The 20,385-nt window shown below is 47.8% G+C and overlaps 1 protein-coding gene across 1 annotated transcript in view; it reads left to right on the top strand.

Annotated features, from left to right (window-relative positions):
• The window catches only part of CUX1 (cut like homeobox 1), a 2,307,153-nt gene that overhangs the window by 2,059,573 nt on the left and 227,195 nt on the right, over nucleotides 1-20,385 (top strand). The window contains exon 17 of the mRNA XM_069614989.1: nucleotides 10,985-11,097. Coding sequence (XP_069471090.1) covers nucleotides 10,985-11,097 — 113 coding nt within the window. The remainder of the gene's footprint in view (nucleotides 1-10,984; nucleotides 11,098-20,385) is intronic.

The following is a 20,385-nucleotide window of genomic DNA, read 5'->3' as shown; positions in this document are numbered from 1 at the left end:
TGGCAAGAGTTAGCCAAAACCTCAAGATCCAGAGCGAGGACCTCGAGAACCGCTCGAGAAGGTCCTACATTATAATAAAGGGTCTCTCGGAAACCATGGCGTATAAAGACCTACATCTGATGGCGCAACATGTTTTTGCAGACCTACTGGGGTCGGAGGACTGGTCACGTATAGAGCTGGACTGTGTGGAGCCAAAGAAGGGGATCCAGGAGCCTGACCCAGAGATGTGGTGGTTGCCCTACACAAATACGGGCAAAAGGAGAAGGTGCTGGTGGCCGCCAGAAGGACAGGAGCAATGGATTACAATGGCTCTGAGGTCACGTTATTCCAGGACCTTGCCCAGACCACCGTGGTGAAGTGTAGATTGATGGGCACGGAGATGCGCGCCCTAGTGTGGGCTGAAGTACGTTACAAATTGACCTTTCTCTCTCTTTGGCATACTGTTTAAATGGGAAGGGAAACCACATTGGGTCACCACGTGCGAGGAGGGTCTACGGGACCTGAATATAGAAGAGGAGTCCTCAAGGCATGATCAGAGACCAGCAAGAGGACAGCTCAAGTGAAAAGTGTGCGAGTGGGCGAAGGGCCAGACGAAAGGCAGCTAAAAAGGACCCAGAACGGTCTGGCTAAATCCCCGGTAGAGAAGGCGAGCACCCGCCCCCCCCGATAAGGGACCGCCACACTGAAGGAAAGGGAAAATACAGCTAGGAAGGTTTATTATTAGCCTGGGGAGATGCACAAGTGGAGGTATCAGGGAAGGGGTTAATGTGGAGGGTATAGGTTATCTTGGTTTATCCATATGGGTCTAGGAGGACCCACACAAGCTTACTCTGGGTCATCACGAGGACACAAATCACGAGATGGCGGGTCATGGGCTAGAGGCTGGTTGAGCCCGCCCAGAGAGGGGAGTCATGGGGGAATTAGGTGGGGCAGGAAGGGGATACAGACTTTTTTTGGGGGAGGGGGAATCCCATCTATGGCCACTCAGTATCAATATGAGACGCATTGTAAGACAACTATGGGACAGAGGGAAATTATTTGGGTAACCTCCCTGAATGTCAGGGGGCTTAACTCCCCAGTGAAGAGGAAAAAGGTGGCGCAATTATTGGGGCGGGGGAAGCCGGTAATAGTGGCCCTTCAGGAGACGCATGTTCGTAGGTGAGACCGGCACAAGCTGAAACTTTCCGGGTACCGCTACCTGTTCCAATACAATGCCCTGGGGATGACGGGGGGGGGGGGTGCTAATCGCTATTCGGGACACCCCTGGCCTCCAGGTAACAGTGACGGGGGGGATTCTGAGGGCAGGTATCTTGCAGTTTCCTTCCAATGGGGGAGGGGGATTTATAACCGTGGCAGTAGTAGTTTATGCCCCAAGACAGGTTCTAGCAGGCAACATTGGCCAGACTAGAAACTTTCACCAAAGGACAGATAATTTTGCTAGGGGACGTCAACTTAGTATGGGACCCGAGAGAAGACAAGAGCGCGAGGGTGTTCCACAATCAGGAAGTGCCTTCTGCTTCACTGAAGGAACGCATAACCCAATTGGCTCTGGCGGATGGTTGGAGGGAGTTGAGGGCTTGGGAAAAGGACTATTAATTTTTCTCCCACATCCACCAAACTTTCTCAAGAATAGACAATGCCTGGGTCTCAAAGTCACTATTGGGCAGGAGTGAGGAAATAGAGACAGGAGCAATCGCCCTCTCAGATCATGAATCCATATTGATTACAATAAATATCGGACAGGGTGACTCTTGCTTGTGGCAATGGAGATTTCCATCCACCTCCTCAGAGACAGAGTCATAAGAGAGGACATAAAAAGTAAAATTGAGGAATACTTTGCACTCAAGGCAATGGCATACGTTAGCGACCAGGTGGTGTGGGATGTGCTTAAGGCCACAATGAGGGGGGAGCTCATTGCAAAGAAATGCCAGAGGGAGAACAATTGGGTCTCCAACAAGAAGAATGGGAAACCAAACTTAAATAAACAATTGCTAAAATGGCAGACAACATGGGAAGCTCATTGCAAAGGGAGCACCGGCTGATTAGGGGACAGCTTGATGTCTTGCAAACTAGGGCTGCAGAGCGCTCGCTGCTGCATCTCCGTCAGATATATTCTATCAAAGCCAATAAAGTGGGATTGCCTTCTCGTAAGAATGATTAGGAAAAAGGAGGCTTTGGGGACAAACCTAAAATAAAGACAGGTGGAGGGCAAGATAGCTCAGCGCTACCTGACATCATGGCGGCATTCAGTGAATATTACTCAACACTATACACGTCAGATTTTCCTGAGGATGCGCTCCTTCCCTAAGATTACGCCCCCAGGATGGTAAGAACTTGAGGGAGATGTCACACCAGAAGAGGTAAGCGCAGCAATAGTAGCCTTACCATCAGGAAAAGCCCCGGGCCCTGATGGCTTCCCAGCGGTTTTCTATAAAAACCTTCAGAGAGACATTGATACTGTGTCTAGTCCAGCTCTTTAACTCGATGAGGGTTAGTGGGGGGTATTACCCGTCAATTGAGGAAGCAAAGGTCATACTACTTCCGAAGCCAGGTAAGGATATCACCCTATGTGGATCATACCGGTCGATCACCCTTATTAATCTGGATGCAAAGATCTCTACTAAGGTTCTGGCGTCACGCCTGGAAAATCTTCTCCCCAAACTAATCAACACCGACCAATCAGAATTTATTAGGCACAGACAGACTTCGGATAATATTAGGCGAGTCTGTCACATGATAGAAAAAGTCAACAAAACCAGAACTACAGCACTGAAATTAGCGCTGCATGCCAAGGAGGCATTCAACCGGGTCGAATGGCCATTCCTCTTCCACAAGATGGTAGCCATGGGTTTTGTTTCCAGGTTTCTGTCAAAGGTTAGAGCTAACTACCGGGCACCCTGCCTACAACTGTCGATTAACGGGCAGCTCTCCCAGAGGATTGCGGTCTCACGAGGCACCAAACAGGGATGCCCGCTCTCCCTGCTTCTGTATGCTATCCATCTTGATCTGCTCTTAGCCAGCATTAGGGCATCCCCAGAAATGAGGGGGATAACCTTTGGGGGAAGGAACATAAAGTTGCAGCGTTTTCTGATGACATGCTCCTCTTGATCACAGAACTGGACAGATCATTCCAAAGGATATCGAGAGAGCTTCATCTTTTTAGGGAGGTGGCTGGGCTAAAAATGAACCCCCACAAACCAGAACTATTGAATCCGTCCATCCCCCCAGACTGGGTTCTAGAACTGCAGGGTACAGTACACTACAGATTGGCTGAATCTGGGATAAGATTCTTAAGGGTGCAAATCACAGGGTCTCTGGACTACCTTTACCGAGCTAACTACCCACCTATGGCGGAACAGCTGTGCAGACTCCTGACCGAATGGGAACCCCTATCTATATCCTGGCTGGGGAGATTAAATGTTATTAAAATGGTGATTCTGCCAACACTTTTATACTATTTTATGGCTCTACAAGTGGTGTCCCCCAGGGCTTTTTCAGAACCCTTCAAAAACATGTGCGGTTATTTGTATGGAATCGCGAGAAACCTAGGGTACCCATGCAGATGTTAAGGACCCTCAGAAGCAATGGAGGGCCTGGAGCTGCACATTTTCCTTTATTTTACCTTGCGGCTCAAATCAGGGTGATCTGCCTATGGTTCAGGGGGGACCACAAAGGTTTGGTGTCGCACGGATAGAGCAGTGGTGGGCACGAAGCTGGAAGAGGTATTGAGGTTGCCCAGAGATGAGATCTGCGAGCATGTATCGTAACGGGATAGGGGCTCTGGTGCAGGACTCATGGGACTAGCTAGTGCTGAGGGTGTACCGAACTACCTTCTCCTCACCACTGACAGCATTGTTGAGGAACCCTCTGTTTATGCCTGGTACGGAAAAGGGAACCTTCAGTGGGTGGGAGACGGTGGGGTGCTGCAAGTTGCGAAACATGTTCTTGGGCCAAGACATTAAAACTCTCGAACAATGTAAGGAGGACTTTGGGTTGGGGGCAGGGGAGGGATATTGATACTTCCAGTTGCGACACTGGCTCTCCAACCCCATGGTCAAGATAGCGGCCACCAGGGATCTCGCCCCCTTTGAGAAGTTCATAACGACACACACAGGCAAAAGGCACCTGATAGGAGCTGTTGGGTAAGAATTGGTGCAGTCACACTGGTTGAGACTACACAAGACTTATCTCCTTGGTATTCGGTAACCCACCTTTTGGTGTAGGTCTGTATGTCCCGATTCACTCATAGAGAGTGAGGGACAGATAGAGGAAATACTAGAATGTGGGCGAAATGGAGGAAGCACTGAGCGTTCTACACATTCATCCAGAACGACAAGTAAAGCACTAGTCTTTCACTGTGGACACCGGCAGGCTATAATTGACCTCCAGGTGAGGCAGTCTGTGCGTTGCAACTCTTGTGCATTCAAACGCTTTGTGTGTGTCGAAACAGCGCTCCTGTTTGGTACGTTTACTTTCCCTTGTTTCCCGCTCCCCGCTGCAGTCCTCCTCTCCCTCTCCATGTTGTTGCCTTGCTCCTCCTCTCCGTGTTCGGTGCAGCTTGCTTCTGTCCTTGGTGGTGTTCTAAGGCGCACACAGCAATTTCCTACGCTGCCTGCTTTATTCAGCGTGTCTGCTTTCCCTTTCTTGTTACCGCAGTGTTTCCTCTACATTGGCTTATACTCGGTACTTCGGCGTCCCTCGCAGCTGTATCTTTCACGCCAGCCCTTGCACACAGTTTATACTCTTCTGAGAGCTACATTTCCCTCTGGATTCTATCCTGGCCATTTATCACTGGAACTTGCAGTACCTCAATGCATGCTGGAACCTGTGGTTCATCTTAAGGAAGTTGTTCTCAAGAAGGATTACCTCAAAATCTGCACTACACCAACTACAGTCGCCACTACAAGATCTTCGCAGGTTTTTTTTGCCAAGGTTTTTCTCTGGTTTGGGGTGGGCTCCCCGGAGTCCCCACTGCTGGGCAGATTGCCTAACAGGCAAAGTGCCTGCCAGGGTGAGCCCGTCCCCATCTCTTCAAGAAGAAGGGCAAGACAGTGAAGAAGAAGGCTACCAGCGTGTGGAGAGAACGGATTGTGGATACCTCCTCAGACAAGCCATCAGAATTCAACACAGAAACCTCAGGTGAGAAGTGGGATAGTGATAAGGGTGTAGTAACATCAGAGTCTAAGACTGTACTACACAAGTTGCTAGAGTAACTGTGCACCCAGGCCTATCTCAAGAGGGGTAAATGTGAACTGTACAATTGAAATCTATTAATACAAGTAGCCAAGTAACACTTTCACTCATAGTTTTAGTTATAAATAGATATTTTAAATAAGCATTCTTTAAAAATGCAAAAGATTGTAACAATACGAATAAACTTTGAAATTACTTTTCAGAATCAATAAAGCCAGTAAATATTCTTTGGATATGCTGAATACATTTCTCCTACACCGCGAGGTGACTTCAGTCACAAGGGCAGTATTTGCATTTAATTATTACACTGACATGCTTTGCAGATTCAGAGTTGTAGAAAGGAAAGGTTAAGGGAAGGAAAAAAGGTTAGAACAGTTTCTCAGAACATGCAAGGACAACTGAATCCTCCAATGAAGTCTAGATAAGCCTGTCGCAGCAGTAACAGTGTTTAACAAGCCACAACCTATGGGGGGAGAAGCAATACCCAAGTCAATGGATTTAGAAGAGTGCCTTTAGGTCCACAGTTCTGATGCACTGCTTGAAAAAAAGTCTTGCACAAAGTTAGAGAGTTCAGAAACATCACTTGTAGAGACACACGTTGTTAAGCCTGTGCAAAGGGAGTTGAAATTAACTCTCAGAAAGTAAGAAGGTGTCGTCTCAAGTGAGACAACACAATTTAAGGCAAGAAGGTAAGTACCCCCAACCCCAAACAATACCTCTGATTAGAAGAAAAGGTGATCCAGCAGGATTCCGTCTTGCTACAGCCAAGCAGACGCTGGTATCTGAGCCTCAGTCGTGGGGACAAGAGGGAGGACGTCTGGAGGGCTCCTGCGGCAGTACTTGAGAAGGTTGTCGGCAGCCATGGGCTCTTTCTGTTTCAGCGGCACTTTGCAGTTTGAGCGCTTTGTAAACAGCACTGGTGCAGAACTCTGGACACCAGTTGTACTTTCGGTGCTCCCTCGGTCCTGCACTCTGGTGAGGGGGCTCTGGATCGGGATTTCCTGCTTCTGGTGGGTCCTTAGCAGGCTCCTGGAGCTTTTGGTCGGATTTGTTCTGCGGCAGATGTTTCACTCGACTATGGACTCTCGACCCCTGGCATTGGGCTTCTGTAGCAACAGAGAGGCGCAGCAAGTCGGGGACGACGCCAAGTGGAGTTCGTCTCGGGGTTAGTTGGTCCCACTAACACAAGGGGAGATGTCGTTCCTGCAGAGCTTCTCTGTCGAGGTGAAATAGGAGGTCAGCACAGCAGCAGGGTTTCACCGGGCAATTGAAGGTCCAGGAGGTTGCAGCGGACTTCGTTTCCGGTTTCTTGGGATGTTTCTTCCACTGGTTGATTCTGCCTGTAGTCCCAAAACCCTCGCCTTTTAAGCGGGTTTCTCCCATTCATGCACAGCTTAGTCTGTCAATCACACAGCAGGGTGGCTGTCCTTTTAGCCAGCCAGCCAATCAGGACTACTTTCGTTCAGGCACTCCTAGAGACAAAGGACAGGGGCGTTTCGGGACCCTCCCTCACATGCCGGTCAAGTGGCACAGCGTGTAGAGCACTCGCTTTGACATCGTGCAGAGCCTGTTAAGGCAGGTTCGAATCCCGGCAGGGCCAAACTCAGCCTTTCATCCTTCCGAGGCCGATAAATGAGCACCACACACCGTGGGTAATAATAAGCAGCAATCAGATACCTCAGGGTTCGTAGCGCTATATAAATACCAAATTATTATTATTATCCTGTCCTTCCAGACACACTGGAACTAGGGGCGGGCTTCAGGGCTGAAGCCCGCCAAAGGCAAGACAAACCAAGGGCTCAGACCTACCTCAATGCACAGAGTAAAAGCCAAGAAAGACCTCACAAACAGAAAATGGCGAAAAAAGAAGACCGGACATTTTGACTAAATGGTCACTCGTGTGCTGTACTGCAGCTGAGGGTTCAGCCTCTGGTAGAAAAACACAATGATAGGAAAAATTAAACCACTGCCACCAGCCATTTCAAGTCATAAGAGTAACAAAAATGTTACATGGTAAAGTAGTGTAAGGGGCTAGCACTCCACGTAAGATGGTGTGTGCCGTACCTACAAAGAGAAAAAGTAAGTAAAGTCAATGTCACTTTACTATCCTTGGGAATGGTAGTTCACACATGAAAAGGTATTTAAACCTTGTGAGAAATCCCAAGGATTTCTCAGTGGCACTGCACTAAAGGTGCTGTGTGTCACCATACAGAAAGCAGATGCCAATGGAGTTTGTCAGACTCCAAAAACAGTGAAAACACAAAATCTAAATCAGGTAAAAACACAAGAGGGCGTTAGAAAAAGATCCCACTCACTAAGGAATTAAAATTAGAAAGTCCTAAATCCAGCAAAAGAGCTGGGGGTCTCTAAGGTTGAAGGGAATTCGCACAGAAATGAAAATTCTCCCTAACAGGAGCACTATATGGGATCATAGAAGAGGGGGCAGGAACCCAGGCATGGCACTACATGGAGCAGTGGGAATCTGTGGTTGGGCAGCTGCTCGAGGGGGAACACTGGGCTCAATATCGGGCAGATATCCTCAAGCTCACACAGACCATTCAGATTCAGGAGATGTGGGTACAAATAATGGTCCAGTGGCATCTCACCTCAGAAAAACTGCACAGATATTACCCGGCAGTGTTGGCACTCTGCTGGAGTGGATGTGGAGAACTGGGCCCCTGGAAGCATATCTGGTGGCAATGCCCATCCATACAACCTTATTGGGCGATGGTGCGTGCAACATTGACTATTATTTTTGGGAGGCAATTACTAGATAATAACAAGGTGAGCTATACTGGGGTTAGGTGGGGACCTGGAAAGCATTCCCTCAAAAGTTCAAAGAAAGGCATATATCATCCTGATGGTGGCGGCAGCTCTAGTTGTTAAACAAAAATGGAAACAAAAAAGGCCCCCAGAGAGCACAAATGGATTAGCAAAGTCTGGAACTTTGTGGCGCTGGAATGGGTGGCCTGCACGATACAAGGAGACCAACGGTTTCTCTTGAACTGGGACATTGTCCTGCAGCACCTCCAACAGTACTTGCGTGCTGCATGGTGCCTGTGGAAAATTAGATTACTGGGACTGATCTGAGAAAGCTCCTAATTGGGGAGAAGACTGTACTGGAAGCGTAGAGGGGATGAAGCTGAGGTTCCCAAGGGAATGGGGAGTAAGATGAAGATCCTCGCCTGGGGAGGGCGCCTGAAAAGGGTCCAGTGTGAGAACTTGCCACACGCAGGAAATTGGGGCCGGGAGTGGACTGGAAGGGGAAAGAACTGAGTGAGTTTTGGAACACATTTGATGGGATGGGGAGGAGGGAGGGGACAGGACAAGGGGGTGAGGAGGGAGGGGATACAAATGTTCTCAATGTGGAAAATGCCAATAAAATACAGTTAAAAAAAAAGTGAGTCCGAATGGTACTGTGGTAGAAGCGAGGTCAGCGTTTTACCATGGCAGAAGTGTCGCCATGTTGGATGTTAAGGTATGAACAGAAGAGAACGCAGGCCCTGATGTGGAGCTGCAGCTCTGTTTAGTTCAATCCCCGAAACAAATCCCCTTTTCCGTTCCCCAGCAGAAAGCCACGGTCAGAGGTACCTGCAGTGGACAGATAACCGCTAATTGTTTCTAGCTTCAGGACCTGAACGTGGTGAGGCGAAATGTTAGCTGCTGGAAGAGCTGGTAGGGATGCAACATGAGACTAGGGCATAAGGTTTTGTGATGCCAACGGGCAGAGAGAAGATTTAGAGCACAACGGCACTCACCCAAGTCCCATATAAATTACAAGTTGACACACAACTGAAGCAAATACATCCCTGATATTCAGACTCAGGGTGGTGCCCCAGTCATGTTATAACTGGCACCTGGGGTTGAAGGAGAAAAAGGGGGAGCCGTGTCTGGAATGTTGTGTGATTTGGGATGGGAGGGAGCAGTGGTGATGCCAATAAATGTAGTACAAGTTCTAGGATGCAGCTTGTGTTCCCCATGGCATCTGGTATAATGAGAAGGCCTATTGTCTTATCAGAGCAGAGTTGGCCTTGCCAGTTTACTTTGATCGCGTCTGGATAGGAGGTGTGCACATCATGTGGTGGTCTCTATTCATTAATGTGTCAGTAGGTTTAAACAACCAATCCTGTACCTGGATTCAATATTGGCGATGTAGTAGGCCACATGTTTTGGGGAATGGGTTTAGAAAAGGTGTGGCCAATCGATCCAGGCACTATAGGGGGAAATTAGTATGTTCTATAGGTGTTAGCCAATGAGGGTGGTGGGATAACATTGTAACCTATGTATTCAAATGTTGGTTTACCGCTATATAACCTGTAACTTCTTGGGAAGTGTTGAGCTCCATGTCAGTTCAGTTGTACGGGACCGCCTGAGACCTTTTTGCATGTAATAAACCTTGTTTTCTCTTGCCAAGAGGTGCAGTGATTATTTGGCCTTTTGGATTATTTTTACCATTCAGGTTTTGGGTTGCTGTTCTATTTATAGGATCCCTGGTAAACCCCTGTACTTGACTGGGGTGGGATCGGATTATTAGTGGTGCATGGAGAAAAGGTGTGTCCTGTTCGTGAAACAGGAGGTGAACCAGTTAATGTGGTGATGTGTTGTTGGAGGTGGTTGTGATGAAGCGTTCCATGATTCTGGCTAGGTATGGCAGGATAGTGATTGGACAGTAGTTTTCAGGGAATGTGGGATCAAGGAATGGTTTCTTGAGCAACAGGGATTTGTCTTGTTTTGTGTGTGGAGTGGATTGTACGATGTGCAAGACAGGAGTTGATGGTGAGCCAATGTGGAACCAGGTTGGTGATGCAGTTGGATCTAGCTTGGGATGTGCTGGCATTGTCCAGCAAGCGTGCTGGTTTTGTCTGTGCTGTGAGGATGATGGTGTGAATGTCTATGGGGTGAATCTATCCCACGTGTTGGCAGGTTTGAGTTTAGCAGGTGGGAGTGGGACTGCAGGCGTGTATGGTGGTGTTTTTTTTTTTAGAGTTGAAATAGTACATGAGGGATTTGCAGGTGGATGTGTGTGTGTCTGTGGAAGGAGTGGGTGCTGGTTTGGAGAGTGACTTGACGATATTGAAGTGTGTGCCATTGGTGGAAGACTGGAGTTCTTGGATGTAGTGGACGGCTTTGGCACGTTGCATATGAACACCTTGTATTTTTAGTGACTGGTGTCCTAGTTGGGGGGATTGGTTCTTTAGCCAGGTTCTTTCAAGGAGCATGGCTTCCCGTTTGATGAAGCACTGTCGTTTGTGATGGTGGTTGGTGTAGTGTCTGATTAAAATTGACATCCCCCTTCTTCAAATAAATGCAAAATACAAATAAATCCAAAATTCAAGTTTCCAGTTCAAGACATAATTGCCCCAGAGGCCTACTAACCTTAATGGGTGGAGCACCACACAATGGGAATACGACATGCATGGCATGCGTGGAACAGGACTTGTTATTACCGAAAGAAAACATCTTTGCGGGACTATGCTAGAAAGCCCCTGGGTCCCGCACCCGTCACAATGGCTGCAAGTCCTGGCCTTTATGGGAATCCCCTCTCCTAAACTGGCTGCTCAGCTGGGTCACTCCGGGTATCTCTCGGTCACACTGGTGTGCTTGCCTGTCTGCGCTGAGTATTCTCTTCATCTAGAAGACATTTTAACAGCTCCCACGTTGACGTTAAGAGATGGAATAGATGCGTCAAAACATATCAGAGACTAACGATGCAGTGTGCCTTCTAGTTCTTTGAACGCGTGAGGGCGAGAATGTACTCGAGCGTTAACTGTTTCTGCTCTTCTTGTTCTAGGTTACCCTGCATCTGCCAACACACCACTTCCCGAAGGCCAAATGGATTCCCTTTTGTCCATTATCTCGAGTCAAAGAGAACGCTTCAGAGCAAGAAACCAGGAGCTGGAAGCGGTATGTTCTAAACAGCCAGTCTTTACTCGTTAAATGCTTCATTGCAAAGCTACGCAGTTGTCTTTTACAGCAGCAGTAGTGCCAAGAAGGGTGCAGCCAATGTATATTTCAAATGTATGTTGTAAAGGCGAACATAAGGATATTTTCATTTTGAGAGAGCAAAGTCAACATTTCATTAGTAAAATGGGACAAAAAAACAAAATGCAGATGCGAAATTTTGACAAAGTAATAATAACAAAACCTTCCATTGCACATCATTTTTATTGCATTGATCGCACATTGGACAACGTGCAGGTTCGGAACAAGGGAAGCGTTGTTATTAAGTAGGGTCTTTGGTCTTGGAAGTCCCAATTTTCTTCCCCATAGACTCCTTCATCAGCCTCTGATATTCCCTCATCTTCCCCAAAAGTAACCATCTATTGGGCTACTCTTCTTCCTCTGTGGTCCAACACGAGCGTAAGGAAAGTCATTGTTGTACTGTTACTCTGTACTTTTCGGGAAAATAAGTTACTCCTCTTAATAGGTGTGTTTTGGGAATTGCAAGGAGTCTTAACTCTGTAAACAGTTTTCCACCTGAGATGCCTCGTTTAAAATATTTCTAATATTTTGCAAACTCCATTTTAAGGTTACATGTAAGTCTTATATATTCACTAAACTATGTTTAGTTAATGTATGATTTGTCAGATGTTTCCTGCAAGTCGTGGAGCTGTTGGGGCAAGAGGGGGCAGTCTGCAGTTCTAGGTAGTACTTCCAAAGTTATAATGGGCTTCCTCTGACGTTAAACATTCTAGAGTGCAATGCTCTATTTCAGCTACCAAGCCACGCATGTCATAGTTACACCCACTAGATATCCCTTGAAGTTCAGTACAGGGTAATTGGGCAATGCACTGTGGGTATGCAATTAAGCTCAGGAGTCAGCATTTTGCTCCAGAAAGTTGGGATTTTAGCGCAGGCCTCTCGGATGCAGACCATCAAATATGCTTTTCTAATGGACTCCTTCCTCGTTTAAGATCTCTATCGCCCAGCGCAGCTGCTCTCTGAAAGCTTTTCCGCTGCCAAGCATCCCAGTGTGGCTCCGCAATCTGCTCTGCCCAACGCCACTATGTACATGTACTTGACGTCAGGGCCAGTATATATAGAGTTGGCGTGACCTTAGTCACCTTTTTCTGCGCACTCGTTTCACTTTAGGAACGCCCTCTTTAAAACTTGTTTGTTTTCTTGAATTAGTTGCTTCTTATTCTTCGATGTAATGCTGAATCCTGCCAAGCCCTCTTGTTTCAAAACCTGCGTGAATTGAGGATGTCTGATGTTAGTTTTGGATCTGCACCACATTTGCGCTTTGTTTTTTTTTTGTCTCGATAGGGCCACGACACGCAGGATTGCCCATTGTTCCATTCAATGCACCTGGAGGCGCTTTGTGAACGAGAAGCTGAACTCTTTAACTTCCTACACAAAGAGAGAGGTGACAAAAGGGGCTGATTGAGGTCTCTGTGTGGGGACCGTGGCACAGAGGAAAGGTCCCCAGTCCAGGACAAGAAAAAGAAGAAACACAGCAAAAGGTCCAGGTCTCCAGGCGGTTTTTCAAGGCACCATTCTTCTTCATTGTTGAAGAAGCACAGCCACCCCTTCAGGGATGCCCTGGCGGAAGGGACTCCATAAGTACCTTTTCCCACCCAGTCCTCTACTGCTGAGGAATGGGGGACAATCGGGATGAAGATGCTTGACATCTTCGTCAAAGCCCCGGAGGCTTTGGCCGACACACTGGTGGCTACAGCCACAGCAACGTTGGTCATGACCACTGCGCCCACAGCTTTGGCCAAGCTGACGGACCCTACCGCGTTCGGACGAGTCAGTAAGGCCTCAGTAAGCAGGCGAGACAAGATCAAGTCTGAAGGTCACAGCATTCCATATTCGGACATCGGTCTAGGCCAGTGTCGCAAGGGAATCTATCCCGCTCTCCAGAAGAACATACATGTCCAAATGGAGGACATTTATGATGAGGAAAGGGATCTGGTGCCATTTGGTCTGGAACCCCTGCGTCAAGAAGAGAGGAGGGATTTCTCACAGGAGTTTTACAGGGAGCAGTGTGATCTTGTTGACCTCGCAGCTGACTTAAAGGCGGCGAGTGGACTAGACACATCACCGGAGATAGACATGCTTCCGGCTGCTAAACCAGGCAAGCCTCAGGCCGCTTTTCAGCGCTTGATGGCAAAGGTGGTTGACGCCATGGGATTGTCGGACCCCTCATGCTCAAAGATCCACAGTGTGAACTCATGGGAATACTGGAAGAGGGCCCTAAGAAGGAGACACAACTGCCCTTTAATTAGGCAGTGGAAGAACCATCGGTGAAGCTGCCTAAATAGCAAATGCCTGCCCTGCATGTTTATTTAGGGCCATGCCTCTCCAGAAAGCTTTGTGGTACAGGTGGCTACTTCAAACCTTAAGACCACATCCTTTCCTTCTTTGCCCCCACATAGGGAGAGCAAGAGACTTGGATGCATGGGGGAGGAAGATCTTCAGCTCTTTGAGTCTGGGGCTCTGATGTGTGAAAGCATCTTGTGCGCTGCCCAAGGTCTCCTTCAAACTGTGGTCAGTCATTTAGGCATCTGGGCATATTCCTGAAGGAGAGATGCATGATGGGTGTGAGGCCCTGATCATTGACCTCAAAGAAACATCCTGGCAGATTCTACAGTCAGACTTTGACGCTGCAGACTGCATAGCGAGGACCATGGCGACAAGCGTGGTCTTGCGCAGGCTCGAGTGGCTCAGGAAGTCTGGGTTTCTCTCCAGGCATTCAGGAGAAATGTCTTGACATGCCCTTTGATGGCATAAACTTATTCAGCAGCAAGGACGATGAGCCTCTTCAGAGGTTTGAAGCCTCCAAGGCTGCAGTGAAGTCATTGGGGCTCGCAATACAGCACCAGTATCTGACTAGCCATGCGGGCATGGGCAGAGGATCTCGCCCCTTCACTACCTAAGCCCAAAGAATTAGAGGTCAGGGCACCACAGGCAAACAAGGTCTTTGCTGACCTTACAGAGGAAGGGGCAGGGGTGCTCCCAGAGGAGGTGCTTTCACTGAGCTGTGCCCTCTGAAACCTCTGGTGTGACTCCCCTGTGAAGGGGACATCAAGCATCAGTCCCCCTTGAGAGGGAGGATGTCCCAGATTTTGTCAAAGAATGGAAGAGTGCTACTTCGGATGGTTGGACATGACAGTTCATCCAACAGAGTAACTGCCTTCCCTTTGCCCTTCTCCCTCTGTACCACCCCCGTCAACAACCCTTGGCTCCGGAACCTTTCCTGTTATAGGAGATCTATCCACTTCTGGGAATAGGACCATAGAACTGGTACCCTACTCGGAATGAGGCAGGGGTTAGTATTGGACCTATTTTCTGGTGGCAAAGAAAGTCAGTGGCCTGACACCATCCTGGGGTCTGCGGCTGATGAACTTGCACTTATGCAAGGACAAGTTTAAGATGGTCACCCTAGCACAGATCCTGCAGTCCCTGAACCTGAACGACTGGGTAGTTGCCCTTGGACTGTCAGGGTGTATACTTCCATGTTACCATCCACAGGAAACCCAAGAAGTACCTTAGATTCAAAAGTGGGGACAAATCACTACCAGTTCAAGGTTCTGCCATTTGGTCTTTCTTCAGCACCCAGGGTCTTCACCAAGTTGCTAGCAGTGGTGGCGGCTCACCTCAGAAGGGAGGTGTAATGAAACTGATGTCACTCTTTTCCCAGAGGTAGCCTCTCCTCATGTGGCCAGGGGAGGGCAGCCGCTACCTGATCCTGACCATTGAAGCAGCAATTTGAGGGAGGACCACATGGGGGGAGGCAACCGTCAGGGGAAGGGACAGACATAATTGGGTGAGACATGGCATCCCGTTCCCTTTTAGGAATACCCCCTCAATACCTCAGGCCCTCATGGCATATTGTGACAGTGACCCGCAGTATTCTCCAACATTTGGCCATAACATTTCTCAACATTATGTAGTTATAGCTGTAACAAAGACTGACACGAGGAAGAGTGCAGCAGAGTGAAGATTGTCCGCTGAACCAAAGTGTGCGGTCTAGCTGCTGGGGAAATCCGATTGGTTCCAATCAACTCCCTTCAATAGTGTAGGAGTTTAAAAATTGAGCCAGTGAGAAACACAGAGCGATCCAACCGGCTAAGTGCTACCGGCAAGCCAAGGATACGCGAGAGAATCCCGAAGCTGGTGTGAGGGGTCAGAAAGTATAGTTTTCTCAGAATTTGCCATTTTATTAAACAATAAAGGGTGAGATAAACTCTTATCTTTCCCTATCCTAATGAATTTGTCCCTACCTGGCAAACTAAAGAAGGATGACCTAGTGTCCAAACGTCTCTGACCCTCACACTAAATACAAACAACTAACTTATACAAGGAATGCATTGACAATCATCAATTCTACACCCCTGTACAAAAGATTAAACATACAAGTTTCAAAGAGCCTTCCTTGTGACCAGCGTTGTATTCCCTTCCCTGTGCTCAGTGAAGGAATACTCAAAAGACCAGTTCTGTTTCAACAAAGTTTCTTTTTAAATCCAGCACAAAAGTTCCTGGTCTCCCAATAGGGCCTTGCCTTGGGTAATTAAAACATTATTTTCATGAACACTTGTTTCCAATAACAAAGTTCTTGTTGAACTTCCCGCTCTACTTTTGATTAACGCAACTGTCTTTCAATAACATTCTTTTTCCACTTTCAAGTATTTAATATCTTTCACAATATCCTTTTTCTCAAGTCCGATGCCTTTCTCACCAACAGCAGTTTTATGACTCAAGAAAAATATTCTCTTATTTATGTCAGTATAGCACAACAGAGTCTTCTTATAAAGAAACAATTTGTAAAGAATGATTATTGAGATAAACTTTCTTTCTGCAACACCTTTTTGCCCCCAATATAATGTTTCACATTATCTTTTCTTTCCTGGTCCACTCACCTGCCAGGAGTGGACCAGGAAAGATTTATAGCCACTATAAATCCATTCTGTATTCAAAATGGTATTTTATAGCTACACAGGTTTCTTTGAGTGCACCGGGTTCACCTATGCATTTAGGCCAACTCACTGAATTGACTCAGCATCTCCTCTGTTTAATTACCAGAGGCGGTGGCCCTCTCGTGGCACTCCTGGCCGTGTCCGCCTCGTTTCTCCGCTTCTCTGCACACTTCAGAATAACACCTGTCTGAATGGGAGCACATCTCCCTGTCAGTTGGCTTCCCTCTCCTGATTCTGCTTCCTGCTGCAAACATTGCACGATCCTCTGGCCTCCAAGTCGCATCAACATCAGCTGGGCTTGCTTCTACACTCACGACAACCTCTTAACATTGGTCTGCTCCACCCACGCCATTCCCACCTTCTCCTCTCAGCTGCATGTCATTAATCCATTTAAATACCCCGCTAATGTGTTTACCTTTTAGTAACTAGACAGCTCATTCAGATTAGTTGCAGTTTGAATCTTTACTACCTCACAGCCTGTCTTCCTCGTCCTAGTACTACGGGCATTCTGAACCTTGGAATCCTTAGTGGTATTAACCGTTTTAAACTTATTCCATTCAGACTGTTTTACCAATGGATAGTTGTCACATTTAAGAAATGGACAAAAGGTTTGTGTTCTATCCTTTGGAGTATGGCCTCCAGAGATGTTGCTGAGGGGGCTATAGCCCCGGATCTTTTGGTTGTAGCCCCAGATATAAGCTCAGGGTCTACAACCAAAAGGCTAGCTTTCCCCAACTCCTGACAGTGCTGACATTAGCGTAACCCCAGATTTTTTCCAGACCTAGCAACACCCCTCAGGGCCTCTCTCTGAGATGGTTTCATGATAACAAGAGGGAGCTGTATTTAAGTCCTGAACTCTCAAAGAGGCTATGCAAGTCTGATTACAAGACTTGTCACACCGTCTTCTCTAGATATTTTCATATTTCTGGAATTGAACAATGACAACATGCCATCAGGTATCTGGGAATTAGAAGATCCTCATCCTTGTTAGATGATGAATACTGCGTCCCTCCTAAAGGAGTCACCACTTACCCCTGACAGCCATCTCCTCCCATGTGATCCTCCCTCCTGATACCGCCCCCAGGGTTATCATGAGGTAGCGGCTGCCTTTCCCTGGCCACATGGAAGGAGATCTTAGGCTGGGGGCCAGTGATGACTGCAGAGTATTCATCACAGTGGTGAGCGTGGCGAAGGAGCAGCACAGAGATAGGAGGAGGTGCATCTCGAGCGGAGACGCTGTCCCGTTGGCGAGAGAGTAGCCAGGACGGGAAGCAGAGAAGCTTCAGATGGGCAAGGAAAGCCAGAGCAGCACTCTGAGTGCCTGCAGCTGCAGAACCATGCCGACTGAGCTGGGGGAAAAGAGTGGAGACGGCGAGGGAGCACCGAAACCAGACGTGAGGTGAAGGAGCTTTGCACCGTCATGAGAAGCCGGAGCAACATGCAGACCGCATCTAGTCGTCTGAACATGCCGCAGCTGGGGAGAGGGAGCGAAGGCAGAAAAGAACATGAGAGAGGTCAGATAAGTTCATGGAACCCTCCAAGAATTGGTGAGCCTACATGGAAGATTGGGGCACAGGGAGGGAGGTGGAGGAGCCATTCTTGGTCCCTAACTGAAACAGGAACAAGTTCATTACAGCTCACACCACAAACTAAGTTTCAAGAACTCTGTATTTGGGGAGATAGAAATACACCAGTAAAAGAGAAGCTTTGGGGGAAAACATATACCCGTAGATTTTGAAACTGTTTGAATATATGAGAGAAAAATGGCAGGGAATTATACCAGGTATTCGGCGAGTATCGAATTTGTACCCTAAATTGCATCAGGAAAGTGTATGAAAAGGAGTCCTGAGGAGGACCCATGCCCGAGTATACCGGACAAAGCTAAGTGGGCAAAATAATCCTAAGGAAGACCCATGCCCTTGGGGTTGTGGATCAAGCAAATAAAGTGTATCATAAAGCACTGGCAGAAGAGTATGCCAGGCAAAGCCCAATAAATGAGAAGATTTCTAAGGAAGATCTATATCCTTGGGATTGGGAGTTGAATGAACTATGTGAGAAAGCCCTGGCACAGGCGCATACCAGGCAAAGCCCAGTATATGGGAAGAATTGTAAGGAAACTGTTTACGCTTGGAGTTGGTCCAGGTCTTCCAACCACTGCCATGGTTTCCAGCCCAGGCTTTTCTGCAATTACTGCACCTCATGCCCTCCTCCGTCCTTGTGGTGTCAGAGGTCCCACTCTGCATGAAATCAATGAAGTAGCTTCTGAGCTCTCAGTGGTGGCAGTTTCAGGGATCAACGTCAGTCTTTCTCTATTTCTTGGAAATTGTGTCGGGTTTGTTTGTCAACCTTGGCCCCAGGTAGATTCATGCCTGAGGCTAGGGAACTCACCTTCAAACTTTAAGGTGATCAACCTCAATTTGCTCGAGTTGAGTACGATAAGGCTAGGCCTAGTTGCTTTTCTCCCCTCAGTGAAAGGCAAGACACTGTTAGTCCTAATGGACAACACAGAAGCTATGCATTACCTCAACAAGAATGGTGGCGTGGAGCACTTAACTCTGTGCAGAGAAGCAATGGGGTTGTGGCACTGGAGAATACTGTGTCTCTGATTGCGGTCCTCCTGCATGGCTCAGAGAACATATTGGGGGATGCTCTAATTAGACAGTTTTTCGACCTCCCACGAGTGGGAGCTCTGCCAAGAGGTCCTGGAGGAGATTTATCCAACAGTGGATCTCTTCCCTTACAATGTGAATAGGAAGTGCAAGTGGTTCTGCTCCAGGGAATGCCCCCGTCAGAGAGCTCTGGGGGACGTGTTGACAATGGTGTGGGACTACAAGCTCCTCTATTCTTTCCCACTGATTCCTGTCAAACTGCTGGGTCTCGGGAGGCTCTGCCTATTTAGGTCCACAATGATGTTGATTTCTCCAGATTGGGCCTGGGGGACATGGTACCCAGAGTTGTTGGATATGGCCATCTGCCCTCCCGGGGACCTTCCGCTGAGGGAAGACCTCCTATCCCACTCAGATGGTCAGGTTCTGCACTCGATCCTCTGCACCCGGAACCTTCAGGCATGGCTGCTGAAAGGTTGAGGTATAAGAAGTGGGATTTGTCGGCGGATGTTCTGGATGTGCTCTTCTCTGCCCGACGGCCTGCCACCAACTCCATCTGTGCTTGCAGCTGGCAAGGTTTTTGGCTTGAGAGAGGGATCTGGTACTTTTGACTTGCTCCACATCCTCTGTTTTTAATTATCTACTATCCTTGGCCCAGACGGGCCTGCAGATTGGTACAGTCAAAGGGTATCTTGCTGCCATTTCGCTCTTCAGGAGAACCCCGGAGCAGGGCTCTTTCGTCACGATCCCCACAATTATGCAATTCCCGTGGTGCCTTTCTAGCATGTATCCTCCAAGGCAGTTTGTTTTCCCGGCATGGAATTTGGATTTAGTGTTGCCGTTTTAAATGGGCACTCGGTTTGAGACCCTTCATTCCTGTTCTCTTAGATTGCTCACCCTTAAGGTGATTTTTCTTGCCATCTCTTTCGTTAGACGTGTGGTTGAGCTCTAGGTTTTCTCTGTTAAAACTCCTTACTTGTTTTTTTCCCAAGGATAAGGTGACTTTAAGAGTTAGACCCTCATTTTTCCCAAAAGTGGTCTTGGAATTCCATCTCTCTCAGAAGATCCATCTTCCGTTCTTTTTATCTATGGCTCACAATTTCAAAGGCAGACAAATGTTTCCATCTGCTAGACCTGGTGTAGGTGCTCAGCTAGTACGCCTCTCGGAAGAGAGAGGCCAGCAAAGATTGCAAGCTTTTCATTGGTCATGCTAGTGCCTGTGTTGGCAGGGCTGTGACTAAACAGACCCTGTCGAGGTGGATAATTATCTGCATCTTGGAATGCTATGATCTGGGTGTTAAGGTGGTTCCTGAGGGTCCTCCAGAGGATTGGCTGCCACTCCGGCTCTGCAGCATTGGGTGCCTGTCCTGGACATTTTTTCAAGCCGCTACAGGGACTTCTTCATAAACGTTTTGCTAAACACTATTGTTTGGATTATATGTCCGGTGAGGACATTGGTTTTGGTAGACCGGTCTTTCAATGTTTTCTGGTTTAGGCAATATCCTCCCTCGTCCAGGTCTTTGTACTGCTTTGGGAGTCTATCATAGATGAGGAATACGTGGGAGGAAGGGGTCCATTGGAAGATCAAATAAGTTACCTCTCAGTAATGTTCTTTATGATGAACGTTCCTCCCACGGGTTCTTCACGGCCCTTCCATCCTGCCC

This window comes from Ambystoma mexicanum, chromosome 9 (genome assembly GCF_040938575.1).
Source record: "Ambystoma mexicanum isolate Mex_15411 chromosome 9, UKY_AmexF1_1, whole genome shotgun sequence".
Classification (NCBI taxonomy): Eukaryota; Metazoa; Chordata; class Amphibia; order Caudata; family Ambystomatidae; genus Ambystoma; species Ambystoma mexicanum.
Note: the sequence above shows the minus strand (reverse complement) of the source record. Positions and strands in the feature narration are given on the sequence as shown.